General features: G+C 49.7%; 1 protein-coding gene across 1 annotated transcript in view; it reads right to left on the minus strand.

The window, feature by feature from the left end:
* Positions 1-19,345, minus strand: part of Kazn (kazrin, periplakin interacting protein) — a 381,811-nt gene extending 362,466 nt beyond the window's left edge. The window contains exon 1 of the mRNA XM_052177976.1: positions 18,889-19,345. Within this exon, the coding sequence (XP_052033936.1) occupies positions 18,889-19,129 (241 nt within the window). The 5' untranslated portion in view covers positions 19,130-19,345. The remainder of the gene's footprint in view (positions 1-18,888) is intronic.
* Positions 19,346-19,660: the final 315 nt, after the last annotated feature.

A 19,660-nucleotide genomic window follows, 5' to 3' on the forward strand; every position in this document is an offset into this window, starting at 1 on the left:
ATGGAAGGAAAATGTAAACACTTCATGAAGGGCCTATTGGGAGGCCCCCTCTCCCCAAGAAGATGAGGCATTCGATGTCTGAGATGGGACTCTGTGGTATCTTCGCAGTAGGAGCTATTGGTGTTGGGTACGTGCGGGTACAGGTCTTATGTGGTGAAAACGCATGAGAGCTGCAAGCCTGGGATTTTATTTTTCAAAGAGTGAAGATTCTGACTTTAAAAGGGTTCTGTTACCATTCCCAAGAAAGATTACATTTCAGCAGGAGAGGTTTGCCACGAACACGCTGGAGGTCAATATGTTGTGAAAATCTGGGTGTGAGTGTGGGCTGCCCGTGTGGGTGTGGGCTGCCCGTGTGTGTACAGGACACACATGGAAATGTGTGTGTGTGTTAGCCAAACAACAATCTGTAGTGATGTCCCTCAGGTTCTGTTTACCTTGCTTTTGCAGAAAGGGGTCGCTCATTGGCCTAGAGATCACCAAATAGGTTAGGCTGGCTGGCTGGCAGGCCCTGTGGGTTTACCTGTCTCTATGTCCCCAGGACTGGGTTTACAGGTACATGCCATGCACTCAACTTATTAGAATTACTGATTTTTTAGTTATGTGGATGTATATGCATATGTGTATGCATGTCATGTGTGTGTATGTATGTGTGTGTATGCATGCCGTGTGCACGCACGCATGCACCCTCAGTGGCCAGAGAACAATGTCACATCCTCTAAAGCTGAAGTTATAGGTGGTTGTGAGCTACTTATGTGGGTGCTGGGAAACAAACTCGCGCTCTCTGGGAAGAGGTGCAAGCCCCATTGACTGCCGAGCCATCTCTCCAACCCCTCAGCTCTCTCTCTTTTTAAAAAAAGGTTGGAGCTGTGAACCAAACTAAGTTCTTCCAGACTGAGCCATTTCCCCAGCCCCTCAGTTTTAACACTATGATTTAACATTCACAGGTGATATCGACTGAGCCCATACGTGTCGTGGACTTAGAATGGGGATTCACACGCACTGACCCAATCTGGCCGTAGATGGTTGCACGACAGCAGCACCACACAGACAAGAGAAAGTCTGTGATGGGATCCGACATGACAGCATGCCGGAAATTGATGGAGCAGGTGTCTGCACCCAGTTAAAGGGCCGGAGTCATCCGCCAAGGTCATTAGCATGCAGGGATCCTCGAGAGACTAAGAGGCACAAAGAGGGAGCTCTCAGTTCCACAGTGGCTCAGGAGACCACTGAGTGACCCGCCATGTGGGCCACGCCGTCCCCTGGATGTGTAAGAGGCAGCCCGGCCAGCCCCTCAGGAGCAGGCTGCACGGTTAATAGCTGTTTGATGGACACCCACCACTATATTACAAATGGTTGGGAGCAAAATAAATGCAGATGAGCTTGAGAGGGCAGAGAACCGCCTTCCCCTGTGTACCCTGCTGCACTGAAATGTCCTGGTTCTGTCCTGAGCTTCATATTTCATGCAGAAGGCAACCCTGAGATCGTGCCTCCGAGAAACCCTAGGGAGGGCAGTCAGGATGACAAATGGACCCTCCAACCCCCCTGTATCTCAGAAATGCCAAGCGTTGGGGGTGAGGGGCTGAACTCCCTGAGCGCGCCAGGGCCACCAGCCCCAGAGGCTGATTTGTGGGCTGAGGGACTTTGCCCTCACCCCTATTTACATGGCTGGGAGCACAGAAACTCCAGGAAGATTTAAGGTTTTAATTTAGGTATCTGGCTTGCTCTTTCCTTTTATTTTATTTTATTTTATTTCATTTTCAAATCACCAATTTTGTGAACCCAATTGAGCCACGCACCCTAGACCAGGGGTGAAGGGTTCCCTCGCTCTACTTTCCTGCTTCCTAGCACAGATTCATTGAGATATACACAGATTCGTCTGGGGCTGAGGAGATGGCTCGGTGAGTGAGAGGGTTTGCCTCTGAAAGCATTGAGGGCCTGAGTTCAAATCCCCAGCTGTCATGTGATGAGCTGGGCAAGGCTGCATGTACCTCTGACCTCAGCACTCGGGGACAGAGACAGGCATATCTTTCGGACCAGCCAGTCAACACTGAACATAGCAGACTTTTGATCTAGAGAGGGATCCTGTCACAAGAAAATAAGGCAGACAATGCTGGAGGAAAACATCTTATATCCTGTGATACTCATGCGCGCGCGCGCACACACACACACACACTCACACACACACACACACAGAGAGAGAGAGAAAGAGAGAGACAGAGAGAAAGAGAGAGAGAGACAGAGAGACAGACAGAGACAGAGACAGAAAGAGAGAGACAGAGAGAGACACGCGTGCGTGGAAGCATCTGTTACTTGACTCTTTCAGGGTCTGCAGAAAGGACCTCTGAATCTACACAGACATCACTGGGAGAAGCGTTGGGCCTCAGGGCTGGCTAACCTCAGCACTCTCGGGCTCGGCTGGCTCACCTGGCCCTGCTAACCTCAGTTTCTTCAACTGCGAGGTCACATGTCTATATCCCTTCTTCTCTGGCACAGACACAAGCTATCCGAGTGGTTTGCACCCGGACTACCACACTCTGCACATCAAAGTTCACGTCACCCTCCACATGTCTCTTGCCGAGCTCCAAGAACTCGGCATCTCTGGCTAAGTCAGGGAAGGCTATATTCTCCCAAACGGAACAACCTGGATTCTCTAAAATAGTTGTGGAAGTGGAGCTGACTGGGCAGTGATATCACTCAATGAGAAGGGAATCATGCGTGGGCAAAACTTCAGAGGGGTCAGTCTTTACCCGTGACACTCACGTTGGGTGACTCAGTGTCCTATCTCCGGGGATGGTTGACATTGAGTGACAACTTCACAGGCTCTAGAATCACCTAGGAGACGTGCCAAGAGGCACAGCTGTGAGGGGCTACCTGGGTCAGCCTCCGTGCATTTCTGCGAGGGGGTTTCTATATTGAGTTAATCGAGCTAGGAAGACACATCTTAATCGTGGGGAGTACCATCCTGAAGTATGGGGTTCTGGGCCCGCTGCCTCATGCTCTTCCCACCATAATGCACTGTGCCCCAAAACTGTGAGCCCGATTAAAGCATTCATCTATATACTCACTTTTGTCAGCTATTCTGTTCACAGCGAAGTAACCAGTGCCCCCCCACAGTTGTCCTGGAACTCTCTAAGGGTCAAAGGAAGTAGGGGTGACACATCCCATCCCTTGGTCAGAGTGTAGTTATCACAAGCCACTGTGAAGTGCGATAGACCCCTTTGCTCTTCTTTGGGTTGAAGGTGGCAGACACAAGGATAGAATCCAGGTCTTGAGTATCACTCAGTGTCCTTCCCTCTTGGGACTTCCTTCACTTGTCTCCCGGGCACCTCAGTTGCCCAGGTATCCCTTGTGCCCAGCACAGCATCTGCCAACCAGACTGCACTCTGTAATATTAATTGCATGAAGAAACAAAGAGATGGCTGTAGTCTCTTACTTCAGTACCCCGAGGATACCAAACACTTGGGGACATTCCTGAATGACATTTGCAGGGGGCTTGGCACATCACCACCCTCTAATTTAGTTTTATAGCAGCATTAAAAGGACAGGGCTCTCTCTGAGGAAACGGAGGCTTCTGTTGGTAAAGCCATGCGCCTGTCTCCTCCTGCTAGGAAACATTAAGAGCTGGGCCAGGTAAGGGACAGAGATCTATGTCCTGTGTTTGAAATGCTGAACTTCCCCATGACAGTGCCTCTTAGTTTGAAGGCATGATTACCACAAACTCAGCATAGACCCTTCCTAGGAGCAAGCACTTCCCAACATCACCCCAGACTGAACCCAAATAATGAGGCTGACTATAGCTATTATTCTTGCTATTCAAGGAGGTGGTGCATGCGCATGCGTGTGCATACACCGCGTGGAGGACAGAGGGTAGCCTTGGCTATCATTCCTCAGGCACCTTGTTTATTTGAGAGAACGAGAGAGTTTGTCATTGGGATCTAGGGCTTTCCAATGATGTATGGCTGGCCGGCCACCGAGCCTCAGGGGTCTTCCTGTCTCTACTTCACCAATACTGGAATGGCACACATGCTCTGTTACATCCAGCTTTTTATGTGGGTTCTGGGGATCACGCTGAGGCCTCATTCTTGCCCAGCCAGCACTTTACCAACTGCCATTCCACCCCCCCTAAACTTTTTGTTTTCTTTGATGACCAGCATGTGTGTGTGACAGAAAATAGAGTCCTCCTAAGGAGGTCATGTTCGATTTCACACGAATTGCGCTTTCTCCCTCTGAACACCTAAATCCATTGCGGGTACTGTTTTGCCAACATGCCTAGCGGACAGTCATCCTGGCTAAGTCTGGTCCCGGGATGACCACATCCTACCTGACTACTCCCCTCCAACAAGGTGTGTGTGTGTCGAGTGGCTGGCTATCCCTTGCCTGGGCTGTGCCCTCCCAATGGCTGGGGATCCTGGCAGCCAAAGACCAAACACAAGGAACCAAACACAAGGGAAGAAAAATGAAAGCCATTTAAGAGGCTCTTCCAGGTGATCTTAATTGCAGGTGATAAACCATTCTTAAAAGGAAGGTTTATTATAAGAAAGCCCGGACCTGCTTCTGGTGCCTATGGAAGAATGGAGAAAGGGTTTTGTAAATGCCACCTCCTCTCATAAATCCGAGTGTGCTGTGGAGATTAAGGCCATTATATAGCACAGGCATAAATGAGAGGGTGTTGCAATGGATGACTTGCTTGACGGAGCTGAGGGCAGAGCTGGAGACGCGGCAGGAGGATGCCAGTTAGGGATGGCAATTGGCCAATCAAATCACAATGCTGGAAATCTAGTCTGGTATGGGGACCAGTCCTGTTATTCTGATGGTAACTGGTGTCTTCCTGTCTACAAGCCAACAGGACACTCTGCAGAAAATTTTGCAACCTTTCTCTTAAAGCCATGAGCTCAAATCCCAGAGCAACCAGATCACGCTGTGGCAAGGCCGAGGCAGGCTCAAGTGACGAGAATCATGTTAACATAGAGAAGAGATGCAGAATTCTAGGGTGGCAGCCCCTAACACCCAGGGCACAGGCCAGACTCCTAACTGTGAACGCCTAAATGTTGCTGGGTAGTATTGTCATACATGAAGCTGTGCATGTGTCCAATTGCATCTGCTGCTGCAGCACTGTAAGATCCAAAGGCCACAGGGATTGTGGGTGGCCAGAGAGAGAGCAACAGGAAGTCCAAACCCTTGTATTTCCAATGTTCAGTGTGTGGAAAAGGTCATTTTGCAGTTTCCTTCTCTGTGTGCATTCCATGCATGTGTGTGTGTGTTCATGTGGTATGTTGAAGATGTGAGTGTCCACATGAGTTCAAGTACTCACCTATGTTTGGGTGTATGTGCACACACATGCACATATTTGCTCATGGAGGCAGTTGTCAACCTCTGGTGTCACTTCTTAGAAGTGGTTCATCTTGATTTTTTGGACACAAGGTCTTTTCACTGGCCCAGCATTTGCTAAACATCTCAGTGGTCTGTTCATTCAGCCACTGGGCTCTGCCTAATTCTGCCTCCCTTAGAACTGTGATTACAAAAAAATACAGCACCATTCTGGGACTCAAACCTAGTTCCTTATGAACACACTGCAGGCACTTGACTAACTGAGCCATTTCCCCAGCCCCTATGATTTCTCAAATACACACTGATGCAGAAACAGCAAAGACGGTGGTAGCAACGTCATATCCGGATGCAAACATGGAACAAATGCCTGGGTAATGTTTAAACCCCTGGAAAGTGGCCCCTGCCTAGTGCTGCCAGCATGAACTTGCTCAGCGGGGAAGGGTCACTTTCTGGAAATAGTCTGTAACACATGATCTGTCTCCTCTGAACTTAGTCCTGCCAGCTTCTGAGGGTTGAACTTCCTAGAACCTCAGCCTTCTGTTGGTTCATGTCAATGACTGCTGGCTGGTTTGCTACATGAGCCACCAATGGGCTCCTTCTGGAAGCTTCAGTGTGATCACAGGTTGGGTTCAGGTGCATTCGGGAGTAGGGACAGTCAATAGGGGATGCATGGATCCTTCTACAAGCAAGGTTCCTAAGTCTCTCAGAAGCATCGTGCCAAGGCCTATGTTTTGGAGTAAAGGTAACTTGTCTTTGAAAGATAGAAGTGAACTGAAGAAGTACAAGTATTTCTTTTAAAAGGGAGAGAGCTTGGAGTTCAACAATGAATGCACCACTGATAACAGATGTCCACCCAATGAGACTCAGTCCATGCGGCATGTTGAATGCCATTCCATTCAACCGGGAGCTCCCAAGTCAGGAGAGCTTTCGTCCCCCACAGGGGACACCTGGTAACATTTGAAGACTTTGGGGGCTGACATTCTTCAGGAAGGAATCTGTAACCTTGATAACAAAGACTCTGGGGACCTGAAGTCTTTCCTTGGAGGGACAGTGATGAGAAAGAAGAGTGGATTTGGTAACTTGGCTGCTTCTATCCCCACAACACACAGGGAATATAAACTTTCATACACTGAGACCTCACAGCTCCACATGGGGGCGGGGCATGTCACATACTTTGAACTCCTAGATGGTGGTGATGTAGGAAGAATGCAGAAGACCTTCTCTTTTGGGAAATTCATCACCACATGGAAGCTACTGGAATCAGCAAACATTCCTCCAGTGATCTGTCCTGGTTATCAATCACTAGCCTCTGATCAGAGGCTGAGGGCGAGCCAGAGCACAGGTCAAAGATTATGGCAAAGGTCTAAGGATATCCATGCCATGGCCTCTCACTGGACACTGAGGACGGGGCACCATCTTGAGAGATGGTGTGACCATCTTGCCGCCTAACTTTAATCACCAATGTCATACTACCTAGAATCATCTGGAAGGAGATCCCAGTGAAGGATGGTCTATGCTGAGTTGGCCTGTGGTCATGTCAGCGGAAGGTTCTCTTGAGTTAATTAATCTTGGAAGACCCACCCCACTGTGGGCGGCACCATTATGAACTGTATTAATGGAGAATTCAAGTTAAGCACATTCAAGTATTATGCATACACGCATTCATTTCTCTCAGCCCTTGACTGGGAATGTGGTGTGACCACCTTGTAGGACCGGTAAAAGCCCAGCCAAGTGGGTGAACACATCGATGAAAAGAATCGATAAACACGGACAGCCAGGTCTCCTCAGCACCACTCATCCCTCTCTGACCTCAGCACAGACCAGGGCGAGGATCAGAATTCTCAACGTTGATCCTGCTGACCAGAGAACTCCAAGTGGAAAGGACAGAAAAGCAAATGAAACAGAAAGAAATACATGTATTCTACCATGTTCCAAATTACATATTATATATAATATGCATATTATGTACATACATATAATAAAAGTATATACATATATACATTATATATTCAATATATCATATGTGCAATAATATGTATGTATATATGTGTATCTAATTACAATACCATATTAAAACAAATACAGTATGTTTAATGGTTGCTTTGTTTTCTTAATTTCAAGTTCATCAAGGAAATAGAAGACGTTCAAATTTGTTTGTTGTAGTTGACAGGAGGCTCAGCCTCGGGCAAGAGGCTGGTATGAGTGGGTAGCTCATTCCAAAAACTGTTGGTACGGCTGCCTTGAGATAAATCTATATCTTTTCTGGCTTCCTTGAGAGACAGAGGACTTTTTTTCTTTTTATTCTTTCTTTTCTTCTAATGTTTTTAATTGGATATTTTCTTTATTTACATTTCAAATGTTATCCCCTTTCCTGGTCCCCCCCCCAGAAACCCCCATCCTGTCCCCCCTCCCCTGCTTCTATGAGGTTGTTCCTCCACCCACTCCACTCCCACCTCTCCGCCCTCGAGTCCCCTACACTGGGGCATCTATGGAGCCTTCACAGGACCAAGGACCTCTCCTCCCATTGATGCCTGACAAGGCTGTCCTCTGCTACATATGCAGCTGGAGCTACGTGTACTCCTTGGTTGGTGGCTTAGTCCCTGGGAGCCTCTGACGGGTCTGGTTAGTTGACATTGTTCTTCCTATGAGGTTGCAAACCCCTTCAGCTACTTCAGTCCTTTCCACAGAGGACTTTTTAAAACTGTTATTCTAGACTCAAGCCTGCATCCCCACCACTGCTCTTCCCAGAACTACTATTTATCTGAATTGGTTTATATCAATTGTACAAAATGAAGGGTTTCGGTGAGACACTGCACACAGATTTAACACATGTAGATCACCCTCAATCTGCACGATCTTCTCTGGCCCCTCATCCTCCCTTTTTTCTCCATAATCGCCTATCTATTTTTATATAGATCCCTCATATGGGGAAAAAGCATGTAACAGAAAAATGCCCTTTAGAGAAAGCATTTACATTAAGAAGGAAGAAGGCACCTAAAGCTGAATTGTAAAGTGTGTCCTTAACATTTGAAGGTGCTTTGTTTTGTTTTGTTTTGTTTTTCAAAACAGGGTTTCTCTGTGTAGCAGAGAACACACACACAGGGTTGGGGGAGAATCTGACTGTTTTGGTACTCACTCTGTAGACCAGGCTGGCCTCGAACTCAGAACTCTGCCTCCCAAATGCCGGGATTAAAGGTGTGAGTCACTGCCGCCCAGCGAGGCTTTTTGCTTTTTTGTTTTTTGTTTTTGAGACAGGGTCTCACTGTGCTGCCCAGCATGGACTTGAACTGTGTGTCCTTAGACCTCAGATCCTCAAGAGCTGAGCCTAAGCCTTTCTCCACGATCTTTCTCTAGGTAAGAAGGTCCCACATCATTGCTGCCATCAGCTATGTTCAGTGCCGTCCTATGACGAAATCGTACTGTTTACTAATCTGTCACGGCCAGGTTCAGGGGACACTAATGTGCTTCCATTCAGGTCTTACCACATGTCACGGCTGTCACAGCCGTCAGGGCAGCCTCTGTGCTGTCAGTTCCTTGTGTGTTTCCCCATCATAGACCTTTATTATAAAAAGTAATTATGTTTCCGAGTCAGCCACACCTACTGGGCCGAGAGATAACTTGCCTGTATCTTATTAAATCTGTGGTTTCTAAGCCTATGAGCCCAATCTCCCAAGACAGACAGGACAGAAGACAAAGGAGGAAGGGAAAGCAGTGGACAAAAGATGGCCCGTCCTGGGGGTGGGGTGTCTTCAGGCAGCCTGCAGGAAAATATGCTCATTCTCCTTCTAGTGAGGTAGGCAGGCTCTGAGGTCTGCAGGACCTGCCTTCCAACCCATCTGCCCCTCGTCAGCTGGCCTCTCTGGGGGAGCGTGGAGCAAGAGAAGCAGCTAAATCTTTCTAAATCCCAATTTCTCAAAGTCAGAAAAGGCTGGTCTGGCAGTGTGTGTGCATGTGTGTGTGTGTGTCCATGTGTGTGTATATGGTATAAAAGTATGTGTGCATACGTGCATATGTGGTGTGAGAATATGTGTGTGTGGTGAGTGTCTGTCTGTGTGTGTGCTGTGAGGTATGAGTATGTGTGTGAGTGTGTGCATGTGGTGTGTCTGTTTGATGTGTGTGAATGTGTGTGTGCATGGGTGCATGAGTGTGTGGTGTGTCTGCTTGATATATGTGAACACATGTGTGTGCATGTGTGTATGTGTGATTTGTGTGTGTGCATATGTGTATGTGTGTGGTATATTTGTGGGTGCATATGGGCACGTGTGCTATGAGAATATGTGTCTGTGGTGAGTGTCTGTGTGTGTGTGTGTGCTGTGAGGTATGACTATGTGTGTGAGTGAGTGTGTGTATATGGTGTGTCTGCTTGATGTGTATGCATGTGTGTGGTGTGTCTGGTGTGTGTGAGTGAGTATGTGTGTGGTGTGTCTGCTTAATGTGTGTGTGTGTGCGTGCACACGCGCGCGCGCGTGTGTAAATGTGTGTGTGTGTGCATGTGTTGTGTGTGCGTGTGTGCGTGTATGTGTGTGTGTGTGTGTGTGTGCCTGAGTATGTGTGTGCAGGTAGAGTCCAGAGGTCCTGTTAGGTGTCTTCTTCAATTGCCTGCCACTTCACCTCACTGGTTTTGTTTGTTGCTGAGACAGGGTCTCTTACTGGATTAGAAGCTCATCGATTCCTCTAGGCTTGTCCAGCAGCCCCAGGGAGCCTCCTGTCTCCGCCTCATTCACTGCTGACTGTCAGGTGTTGGCTACTTAGCCTACTTTTCTGCATGCTTTGTAGGGAACAAACTGAGGTTCTTGTGCACACACAGCAAGTGCGTTGCTGACTGAGTCATCTCCACAGTCCTTCACACGGTGCTTTGAAAGATGAATGGAGACTTACAAGTAAAGGGCTCAGAGTGGCACTTACGACGTGATATATAAGCACCCAGGTAAAAAGAACCCGCCATTAACCAACGAGCCTCAGGAGGTTTATGTAACAAGTAGGATAATCCTACACATCTGCAGGTCAGTACTGTCTGTCCATCTGTCCATACACTCATTCACCCATTCACCTAACCATGCCATCTACCCACCCACCCAGCCATCAGCACACCAATCCATTAATCCATCCATTAGTCCATTCACCCACCCACCCATCCATCCATCCATCCATCTGCGTATCCATCCATCCATCTTCCTACCCATCATCCCTCCCTCCACCCACCCATTCATTCAACATATATTTACTGAGCTCTTCTGTATCAGGAAGAGTTCTAGGAACCGGGAGGAAGCAGACAAAGTGGCTGTCCTCCTAGACACTGTCAATCTGAGCTGACCCTCACCTGAGGTCACATCTGGGGATAATTTTGGCCCAAAGAGACAGCAATTTCTGGGGACATTTTTGGTAATTACAGCTGGGGTGTGGAGAGGATAGAGCTAACTCTACAATGCACAAAAAAAGGCCCAATGACAAGGTGCTGTCATGACCAGATGACAGCTCTGTGGACCCCCTGGGGGGACAATGGTCTGTGAGAACTTGATTGGTCCAGTGCTGAACATGTTTGGAGGCTGTGGGAAATTCCCGAGGCGTGGAGGAAGGCGGTCTAAGGATGCTTCCTGCTGAGGTGGCATCCAAGGAGGACACGGAGGCCCGAGTAGCAAGGGGGCCTGTTGGCTTAGCGTTGTGGTAGCAGACTGACCCTAGGCACCCAAGTATTGTCTGACTGAGGACAGGGACACTGGAGCCAGATCTTGGCCATGTAATAGCTACATGTTCTTTGGCAAGTACCATACGATCTCTGTGTCTCAGTTTTCCCTGTATGTGAAATGGATACTACTGAGGCCCTTGCTTGTTAAGTCTTTACAAGGACCCATGGTGGCCATAAGATGCATTAACACATAGTACCTAATATTGTCACCATCTTGGTCATTATCATGTCACTAGAGACAAGGGACTTTACCTCTTTGAGACATGGTTTTCTTTACTCAAAACTAGGCAGACATGCTGCCCTCATGCTGGGCCTGAGATTCATGTAGTATACATGCTATTACTGTTTACTGAAAACTTTGGCAAAGGCATTGGGCTAAGTTCTCATGCGCAACTACAGTAAACTATTCCAGAAGGAAAGAGGACATGCTTTAAGGAGGTCCTGGAACACCAGGGGCTTTGTCACATGCCTCAGAGGTGTGCTCAGAAAACCATAATGACATGTTGGAAGGTGAATGAGCCCTGGGTAGGCTTTCTTCCAAAGGCCACATGGCTCAGAACAAACGACTCATGCACTTCAAACATTTGGTACAGCTGAGGCAATACTGAGAGAGGAAGGTCTTGTCCTCTCTACATGGGTCTCTAAGCATGTACTTGGATAGAAGGGGACAGGGGCTGGAGGGTGAGTGAGACATCCCCTTTACAACTAATCTCTGTCCTTCGGCCTGACGGTATCATCTATAAGGGTATCAGAAGCCTTTTATAAACTCCGGGGTGAGGGTCCCCATTGATCAGAGGGGAAAGGGGTCAAGGGCTTTTTAGGAGCCCAACCCGGCGGCCTAGCACCACCTCAACGAAGCCACCAGAATCAATTTAGAACCAATGATTTCCTCTGACACAGAAGCCACCTGCTTGAACAGTTGCTGCTGCCAAACTCAACCCAGACTCCATTGAGCGTCTTTCATGTCTGTGGAGGCTGAGGATTCTGAGGGGGAAGCAGGAAGACCTGCAGAGCTCAGCCCGCATACCGCTGCTCGGATCTGAGCTTCATCAAATGGGCAAGACCGTTCATGTCTCGTGCAGCCTGGCAGGGTAGAAGCATCCTGAGCCTGGGTCTTCTGGCAGCTTCTAGGTTAGAGAGGTGCTCCCAGCTAGGGAGCACAGGGATGGTAGTTTGGATCTTTGGGAATGTATTCTGCTGCTGTGGATGGCCACCCTGTAGCTTCAGGGATGCTGTCTCTTCTTAAGGGGTTCTACCTAAACCTGTTTCCCTGAACCTTGGGGCATCAACATGCTGAGATGTCCTGGTGGCACCTGTGTCATATCCCAGATGTCAGATGCCCTGATATCCCCAAACAAGATGGGCTAATTTGTACTTGAAAGAGCACTTAACACCCAGCTCCCTGGACCTGCCAGACAACATGAGTTCCCACCTTGTCTGATCTATGTGGCCTGTGCATATGCATGCAAGCATGTGTGTGCATGTACATGCAGGATGTATGTGCATGTACATACAAGCATGTGTGTGCATGTGCACGCCAGCATGTGTGTGCATGTGGAGCCAAGGACCAGAGTTCAAGTAGACCAGTCCAGAGCACACAAGGCTCGCCATGAGATTAGGCTTTTGCAGCCTCAAGAATGGAAAGAGGTGATGGATTTGTGCCCTTTGAACTCTGACCATGGCCGATGTATGTGTCCTTCTAATCCATGTGGGTTGTTGGAGCTTCCCATCAAGTATAATCAATGCTGAATCATATTTGGCATAGCTTAATTTTTGAGTCTTTTATGTTTAAAGATCTTTAAAGTTGAAAATATGGTGCTACATACATATGCACATGCATGCAAATACGTATTCACACACACACACACACACACACACACACACACGCGCACACGCACACGCACACGCAGGGTTGGGGGAGAATCTACTGCTAGGAACCTTTCAATGGCTTGGTCTTAAAGATAAGGAATTAAAGTAAACGCCTTCACTCCCTTCTCTGTTGCTCTGGTAAGACACTGCCAAAAGGAACTTGGAGAGGGAAGGGTTTATTAGTCTTATGGATTACAGTTTATATCAAGGGAAGCCAGAGCAGGAGAGCAAGGGCTAGAGGCAGGAACTGATGTGGACATCAGGGAGTAATGCTGCTAACTGGCTTGCTTCCGGGCTCATGCTCAACTATCTTTATAATGCAGCCTAGGATTGGTACCGCCTATGGTAGGCTGGCCTCTCGTGGGTCAATTCTCAATCAAGCAAATGCCCCCAGCCCCCAGACATGCCCACAGACCAATTCCATGGAGGTAATTCCCCAAATGAGGTTCCTTTACCCCAGACATGCCAAATTGACAATAGAAATCAGCCACACAGTAAGTACATCCCCTGACTTGGGCTGCTAACCAGACTTAGCATTAGAAGCCATCTCTTAAGGTCAGCCACACAATGGGTGCTGAGAGATGAAAGGGACAATGGACTGGGACATCCCTATTGCCCTGTATGACATGGGAGTGACTACCAGATGAATACATAGACTACCCAGTGAATGTGCCCAAGACCCTGAGTTTGACCTTCTGGGTTCCACATGGCTTACAGGGAGGGCAGGCAGACTTCCAGGGAGCGATTCCCACCTGCCAAGCCCATCGGCTAAATACTCCCGGGCAGCTAAGAAGTCACAAATTAGGACTTATGGGATCCCTAAAAGGTGCCATTGGGATTGAGGAGTTAGGGGGAGGGTGTGGAGACACAGGTCACCTCACACCAAGATGACATGCAGTTACTTCTCTTAGTGTGAAAATCAGTCCAACTAAGAGTTCTGGTTGACATCAAACTAGTTTTGGAAAGCAAGCAATCAGGAAACAAACATAGTAATATGAAATGAAGCAGAATCTCGACTCCAGGGACCCTTCCGTGTCATCGTTAAAGACAGTGGAATGATAGTAAATGATAGGCAATCAATAACTAATTTCAACCATGCCGTCCTCATGTGTAAGCAATCTCTTGGTGACGCCACGCAGTAATTTCTAGGAGGAGCCGTAAAGCCCCACTTTCCGGGTTAGGCAAAGACAAGGTCCTTCATCCCAAGTGAGGGAAGGTCTTGGAGATGTTGCCGTATGCTTAGGTTCCCCCCACCCCCACCCCCACCCCCGCCTGCCATTTGGAAATCCCCTCTTTTGAAGCAGATAAAACAGGAACAGAATCAGAAAGAGCGGGTGCGGGAAAGGCGGTGCCAAAGACGGAAGTTATTTTGAAGAGCGACCAGTGTCTAGCATCTCCGTGGAGTCCCTGCACGCACCACTCCTAAGGGAATGCAAACTTTACCAAAGAGTTTTCAGCAGTTTGTAAAGAGGAGATGCCAGGACCCAGACAGCTGTCTATTGCAGTGCCCGGAGAAGGCAATACAATTTGTGTGTCGTTATGAAAATTTATCAACATGGAGACTGATCCTTCCCATCTCTCCCCCCCCCCCTTTTTAACAACTGCAGCAGACAGGGACTGGTTGGGTATTCCTGGCACCAAAGGAAGATACTTTGTATACTTTGCCAGTGGGGTAGGAGATAGGTTGCAGTCAATAAAATGCTCTCCCTTTACAAACCTGAGCACCGGAGTTAAGATCCCCACCATCCTTGGTAGAAAAGCTGAGCTGAGCAAAATAAGCTCTAAGCTCGTAATCTCAGCACTGGGAGGGTGGAGACCGGAAGGCAGGCAGGGAATAACTGAGGAAAACACCTGATCTAAAGGCACGCAGGTACACCCCCCCAAATAAACAATAAACAATAAAGGCAGTGAACATCCATTCTACTGGGTATAAGCATTTTGTGTTCTATACAGTTAACACCTATTTAAATTGGGTGTAATGGCTCTTAATTGTTTTATTCTATGCACTGCAAAGCAGCCGATTGAATCTAATATTAGTCATTCATCAGATAAAACATTTTCAGAGAGGCAAACCGCTATATTTTGCCTTCAAAGAACAGCAAGCATTTTTTAAAGACACTTTCCCAGAGCTGGGTACCGCTAGGAAAACGCTTAGAAATGCTACTTTAAACGAACCCCCTTTCCACAACAAGATGAACTGAAACAAATGCTTAGCTCTGTATTTTTTTGTTTGTTTGTTTGTTTTTTTAAACTAAGCCTCCTTCTGTTTACCTGTCAAAACCTGTTGTGACCCCATCAACCCAAGAGGTGGCCCCCGGGGCTGTGAAATGCGCCACCCAGCACAGATGCCCTTGGTGAGGCCGGCCTACAGTTCTCCTTAGGATTATCCAACTCACTTGCAACAGGAGAGAGGCGATGGGCTGACTGCCAAGAGCTCTTTCAACAGAAATTCCGAAAGAAGATCCTGCGAAGTGCCGAGAGCCCAGATTTCCAGCAGTTCACTTTCTAGATTCTGTTACATAGCAACCATGCCTGCTCACACGGGGTACTCAGCGAGTTAATATTTTGTTTAAACGACGCTCTGCCTTAACCCTCTAGGAAAACCCAAGCTTGCCTTGTCACGTGGCACCGACCCCGTAGTCTTGTCTGCAACAAAATACATAGCGAAGACGTGATGCACTTGCTTCCTTTATTCATTTCCAAAAAAAAAGAGAGAGAAAAAAAATAGAAATTCAAAAAATTGAAAATGGATCTAACAGCCTCTTGGGGGGTGGGGGCCAGGACATAAAAGGTGACATTTCCCTGAAATCACTTGTGGTGATATTGTTAAAGGTGTACTAGCATGCTCTTAATGTGTCCATAATGCACTTTAGCTAAAAGTGACTTATATGGTTGTATTTTGAAAGAGAGATACTCATTGCATTCAAAACCCTCAGTTTGGAAAGGGACAACTTAACTGCACCAGGTAGTCCTAAGGTCTGGTCCCACTGAGTGGTACCAGTGCAGGCAAATTAAAATCACAGGAGCAACCTTAGCCAGGGAGAACAGAAAGCCCCAAGACTCCCAGCATCCCAGCACCCCAGCACCCCAGCACCCCAGCACCCCAGCACCCCAGCATCTCAGCACCCCACATCCCAGCACCCCAGCATCCCAGCACCCCAGCACCACAGCACCCCAGCATCCCAGCACCACAGCACCCCAGCATCCCAGCACCCCAGCACCCCAGCACTCCAGCACCCCAGCACCCCAGCATCCCAGCACCCCAGTATCCCAGCATCCCAGCACCCCAGCATCCCAGCATCCCAGCATCCCAGCACCCCAGCACCCCAGCACCCCAGCACCCCAGCATCCCAGCATCCCAGCATCCCAGCACCCCAGCACCCCAGCATCCCAGCACCCCAGCACCCCAGCATCCCAGCATCCCAGCACCCCAGCATCCCAGCATCCCAGCACCCCAGCATCCCAGCACCCCAGCATCCCAGCATCCCAGCATCCCAGCACCTCAGCATCCCAGCATCCCAGCATCCCAGCATCTCTCTGGTGCCATGTCAGGAGGGACTGGAGGAAGGCATACCTGAGAGTTAGCTGGCAGCAACTCAAGGCTCCCTTTAGGTACATAACAGAAGCCACAACAAAAGAAGTAACCAGACCAGCTCTGCTGAGGGCTTCTAGAAAAACAGTGTTTAGAGACCCCAAAGGAACAGAGACAAATGATAGCAAAACCTCACAAAGACTTAATTACTCTCTCTCTCTCTCTCTCTCTCTCTCTCTCTCTCTCTCTCTCTCTCTCCCTCCCTCCCTCCCTCCCTCTCTCTCTCTGTCTCTCTCTGTCTCTCTCTGTCTCTCTGTTTCTCTGTCTCTCTCTCTCTCTCCAGGCAGGCTTATTTGGGAGTCCCTTCCCCCCACTTGCTTCATCAGAATAAAGTCAAACTAACTTAGCTTGGACATGTGACCCACAGGTGAGCCCAGTTAAAAATCATTAACACGTTTTCTGATTATGCAGTCACCAAGGGCCCATTGTAAAGGTTTGGAAAACCAGCAGTGTACTGACAGGAACAACCAAGACCCTCCTCCTCTATCCTCGGGACATGGGCACACAGCAGGTGCAAAGGTTCCCATGGGCACAGGGAGTTGCTGGTGTTGTGTGTTTTTTAGAGATACTGGGTGATGGCAAAGCCAAATCTGCAGGCATGTGCCTCTTATGAGGAAGAAAGGAAAAGAAACACCCCCTGTTGCGCCTCTACAACCACTCAGTCATTAAGGATGCCAGCCTTTCGATTTTCAAGTGAAATGCACCAGCAGGGCACTCTGGCTTCCATAGCATGGCCAGTCCACAACGCAACCAGCACTCGGATGAAAAGCCACATAACTTTTCCCTGTCTGAGGACCGGCTGGATGGTGGGAATATCCATCCGGTGTCCCTATACAGGGCTCTCGCTTCTCAGCAAATGCCAGCTCTTAGCTAGTTCTGGAACGTCAGAATACTCTCTGCTTACAAAAACCATTCTCCTGCAGCCGGCCTGCTTTTCCCTTCTCTCACCTCTGGTTCTTTCTCACATGACGACCTAACCAGGGATGGCTGAGGAGAACGACCAGATGCCAACCTTGAAACCTTGTAGCAAACACCAAAGCCACTCCGCTGTCTCACCATTACATCATGGCCAAATTGCATCCCCGCTTCCTAAAGACTTCCAACAGGCTTCGGAAGTACCAACTTAGGGTCTGACTTAGAATTCACAAAACTGCAGATCTTGAAGCTGTGAGTCTCACAGAGCAAAGGCATACCTTCCCAAGAAGGTAAGGCCAAAACAGATGGATGCAGCCAGTGAAGGCATCTCTGCTGTAAAATCAGACTCTCTCAACACTCGGGAGGAGCTGTTGAGATAGCACAAGCAGAAAATTCATTCCGAACCACTGAACATTGCTGCCTTACACTCCAAGTGACATATTTATACAAGTGGTCCTCTTGGACTGGGTTCTCTCTCTCTCTCTCTCTCTCTCTCTCTCTCTCTCTCCTATCTTTAGGATTTTAGCAGTTTAGTCTACAATGCAAATGGTTTGAATAAGCAGCGGTATTGATTCTTAAAAGCGATTGGGGCAGGGAGGGGGTGTCCTGAAAAGCTTGCTTTGGCATTTGCTTACCAACTCTCAGAGAATACCACGCATGCCAGGGCCACCTTACTCCGCACCTTTAACCCTTGCTGGGGATTCAGAAGTGTCATCTCTGAATGTCAGCACTGGCCAGCTGTCTTTTCTTTCCCGCTTCCTCTAAACTGCGGGGGGGGGGGGGGGTCCTTCAAACAGGGGCTCCTAGGAACCTACCCTTCAAGCCTTCACTTCTCCAGACAGCCATCAATCAACCTTTGAGGTCTGTGATTTCCCCCTGGGAAGCGCTCTTCCCCTGTAGAGCTACTGGAAACGTAAAACGCCCTGCAGACCTAGGCATCCACACCACAGCCTGCACCATCTCAAGCCTGGAGAAAATAAACTCCAGATGCAACCTAGCCAAGGGGCTTGGCGTCCGCGGAGAAAAGTGCATACAAGTCTACTTCCCTTGGACAGCAGAGCCCAGAGATCCCCCATGGGGAATCATTTCAGAGGCCTTTGGAACTAGAGAGTTGGGGCGGAGGTGGGGGTGGGGTGGGGTGCAGACTGTGGAGGAGAGGGCACAAAAAGTTTGCCGCGGCGCTGGGGTCTGTGTGCCATCCAAAGGACACTTTCCACTGCCTGAAAAGCACCGGCCCAGCGGCGCCTAGCTTTAGCGGGCGGGGGCCAGTGTGACCGTGTGACCCACTGTGCACGCTGCACCCGGGTTGGCGTTAATGACAGCCGCTATGGAACTCCCAAACCGGGAAGCAGCGGGTTGACACCGTCAAGCGAAAAGGGTTACTAACCACAATGCAAAGCCATCTCGCAGCGAGCGTGGGGGACACCGCGGGCCCGGCCACCACCGGGACCGGTGAGCGCGCTCTGGGTCCCCGCCCCGGGCGCCCGGATCTCCCTACCTTGAGCTCCGTGCTGATGGTTCTCCATGGTCGCCACTGCCGAGTCAGCCACCGTCACCGCTGCTGCCGAGGCGCTGGTCGCAGCTCCCGGGCCCGAGCCGGGGCCGCCGCCTCCACCGCTCAATTCCGCCAGTCTCCGGTTGGTGGCCGTGAGTTCGGCTCGCAGGTTGGTCACCTCCTGGCTGGCCGACTGGACCGCCCCATCGATGCGGAGCGCGAGCTGCTTATTGTCTTCCATCATGCTCAGGATTTTGGCCTGGGGGCGAGAGAGGTGACAAAGAGCTGCATGATGCACGCGGGGGGCGCGTGGCCGGCCGTGGCCCGGGCTCTACCTGTTGGGTCACCCCAGCGGCCCGGGTATCCCTGCGCCCCGACCCCCAGGCACCGGCAAGCGCCGGCTCCTCCGGCGCAGGAATGACAGCGGCGCCTCCAGCCCGAGCCGCGGCGGTGGCGAGGCGGCGCGGGGAGGAGGAGGAAAAAGAGGAGGAGGACGGGAGGAGGAGGAGCAGCCGAGATCGGCAAGACCCCGGCGGGCGGGCGAGCAGCGCGCAGAGGACACCGTGCGCTTCCCGGGCCAGGCACTCTCCGAGTGGAGCCTACCATTCGCGGCTCGCTCGGGAGGGGGCCCTGCAGGGGACCTCGGCGACCTCTCCGGCCTCGCGAGTCCCCCCACCCCGGGGACACACCCCCGGGGAGTGGAGGAGGAGGGCGGCGCCCTCATGAGGCCGGAGGTGGCACCCCCAAGCGAAAGGTTAGGGGTGCATCCCGGACC

The sequence above is a fragment of the Apodemus sylvaticus genome, chromosome 3 (genome assembly GCF_947179515.1).
Source record: "Apodemus sylvaticus chromosome 3, mApoSyl1.1, whole genome shotgun sequence".
In the NCBI taxonomy this organism is placed as follows: Eukaryota; Metazoa; Chordata; class Mammalia; order Rodentia; family Muridae; genus Apodemus; species Apodemus sylvaticus.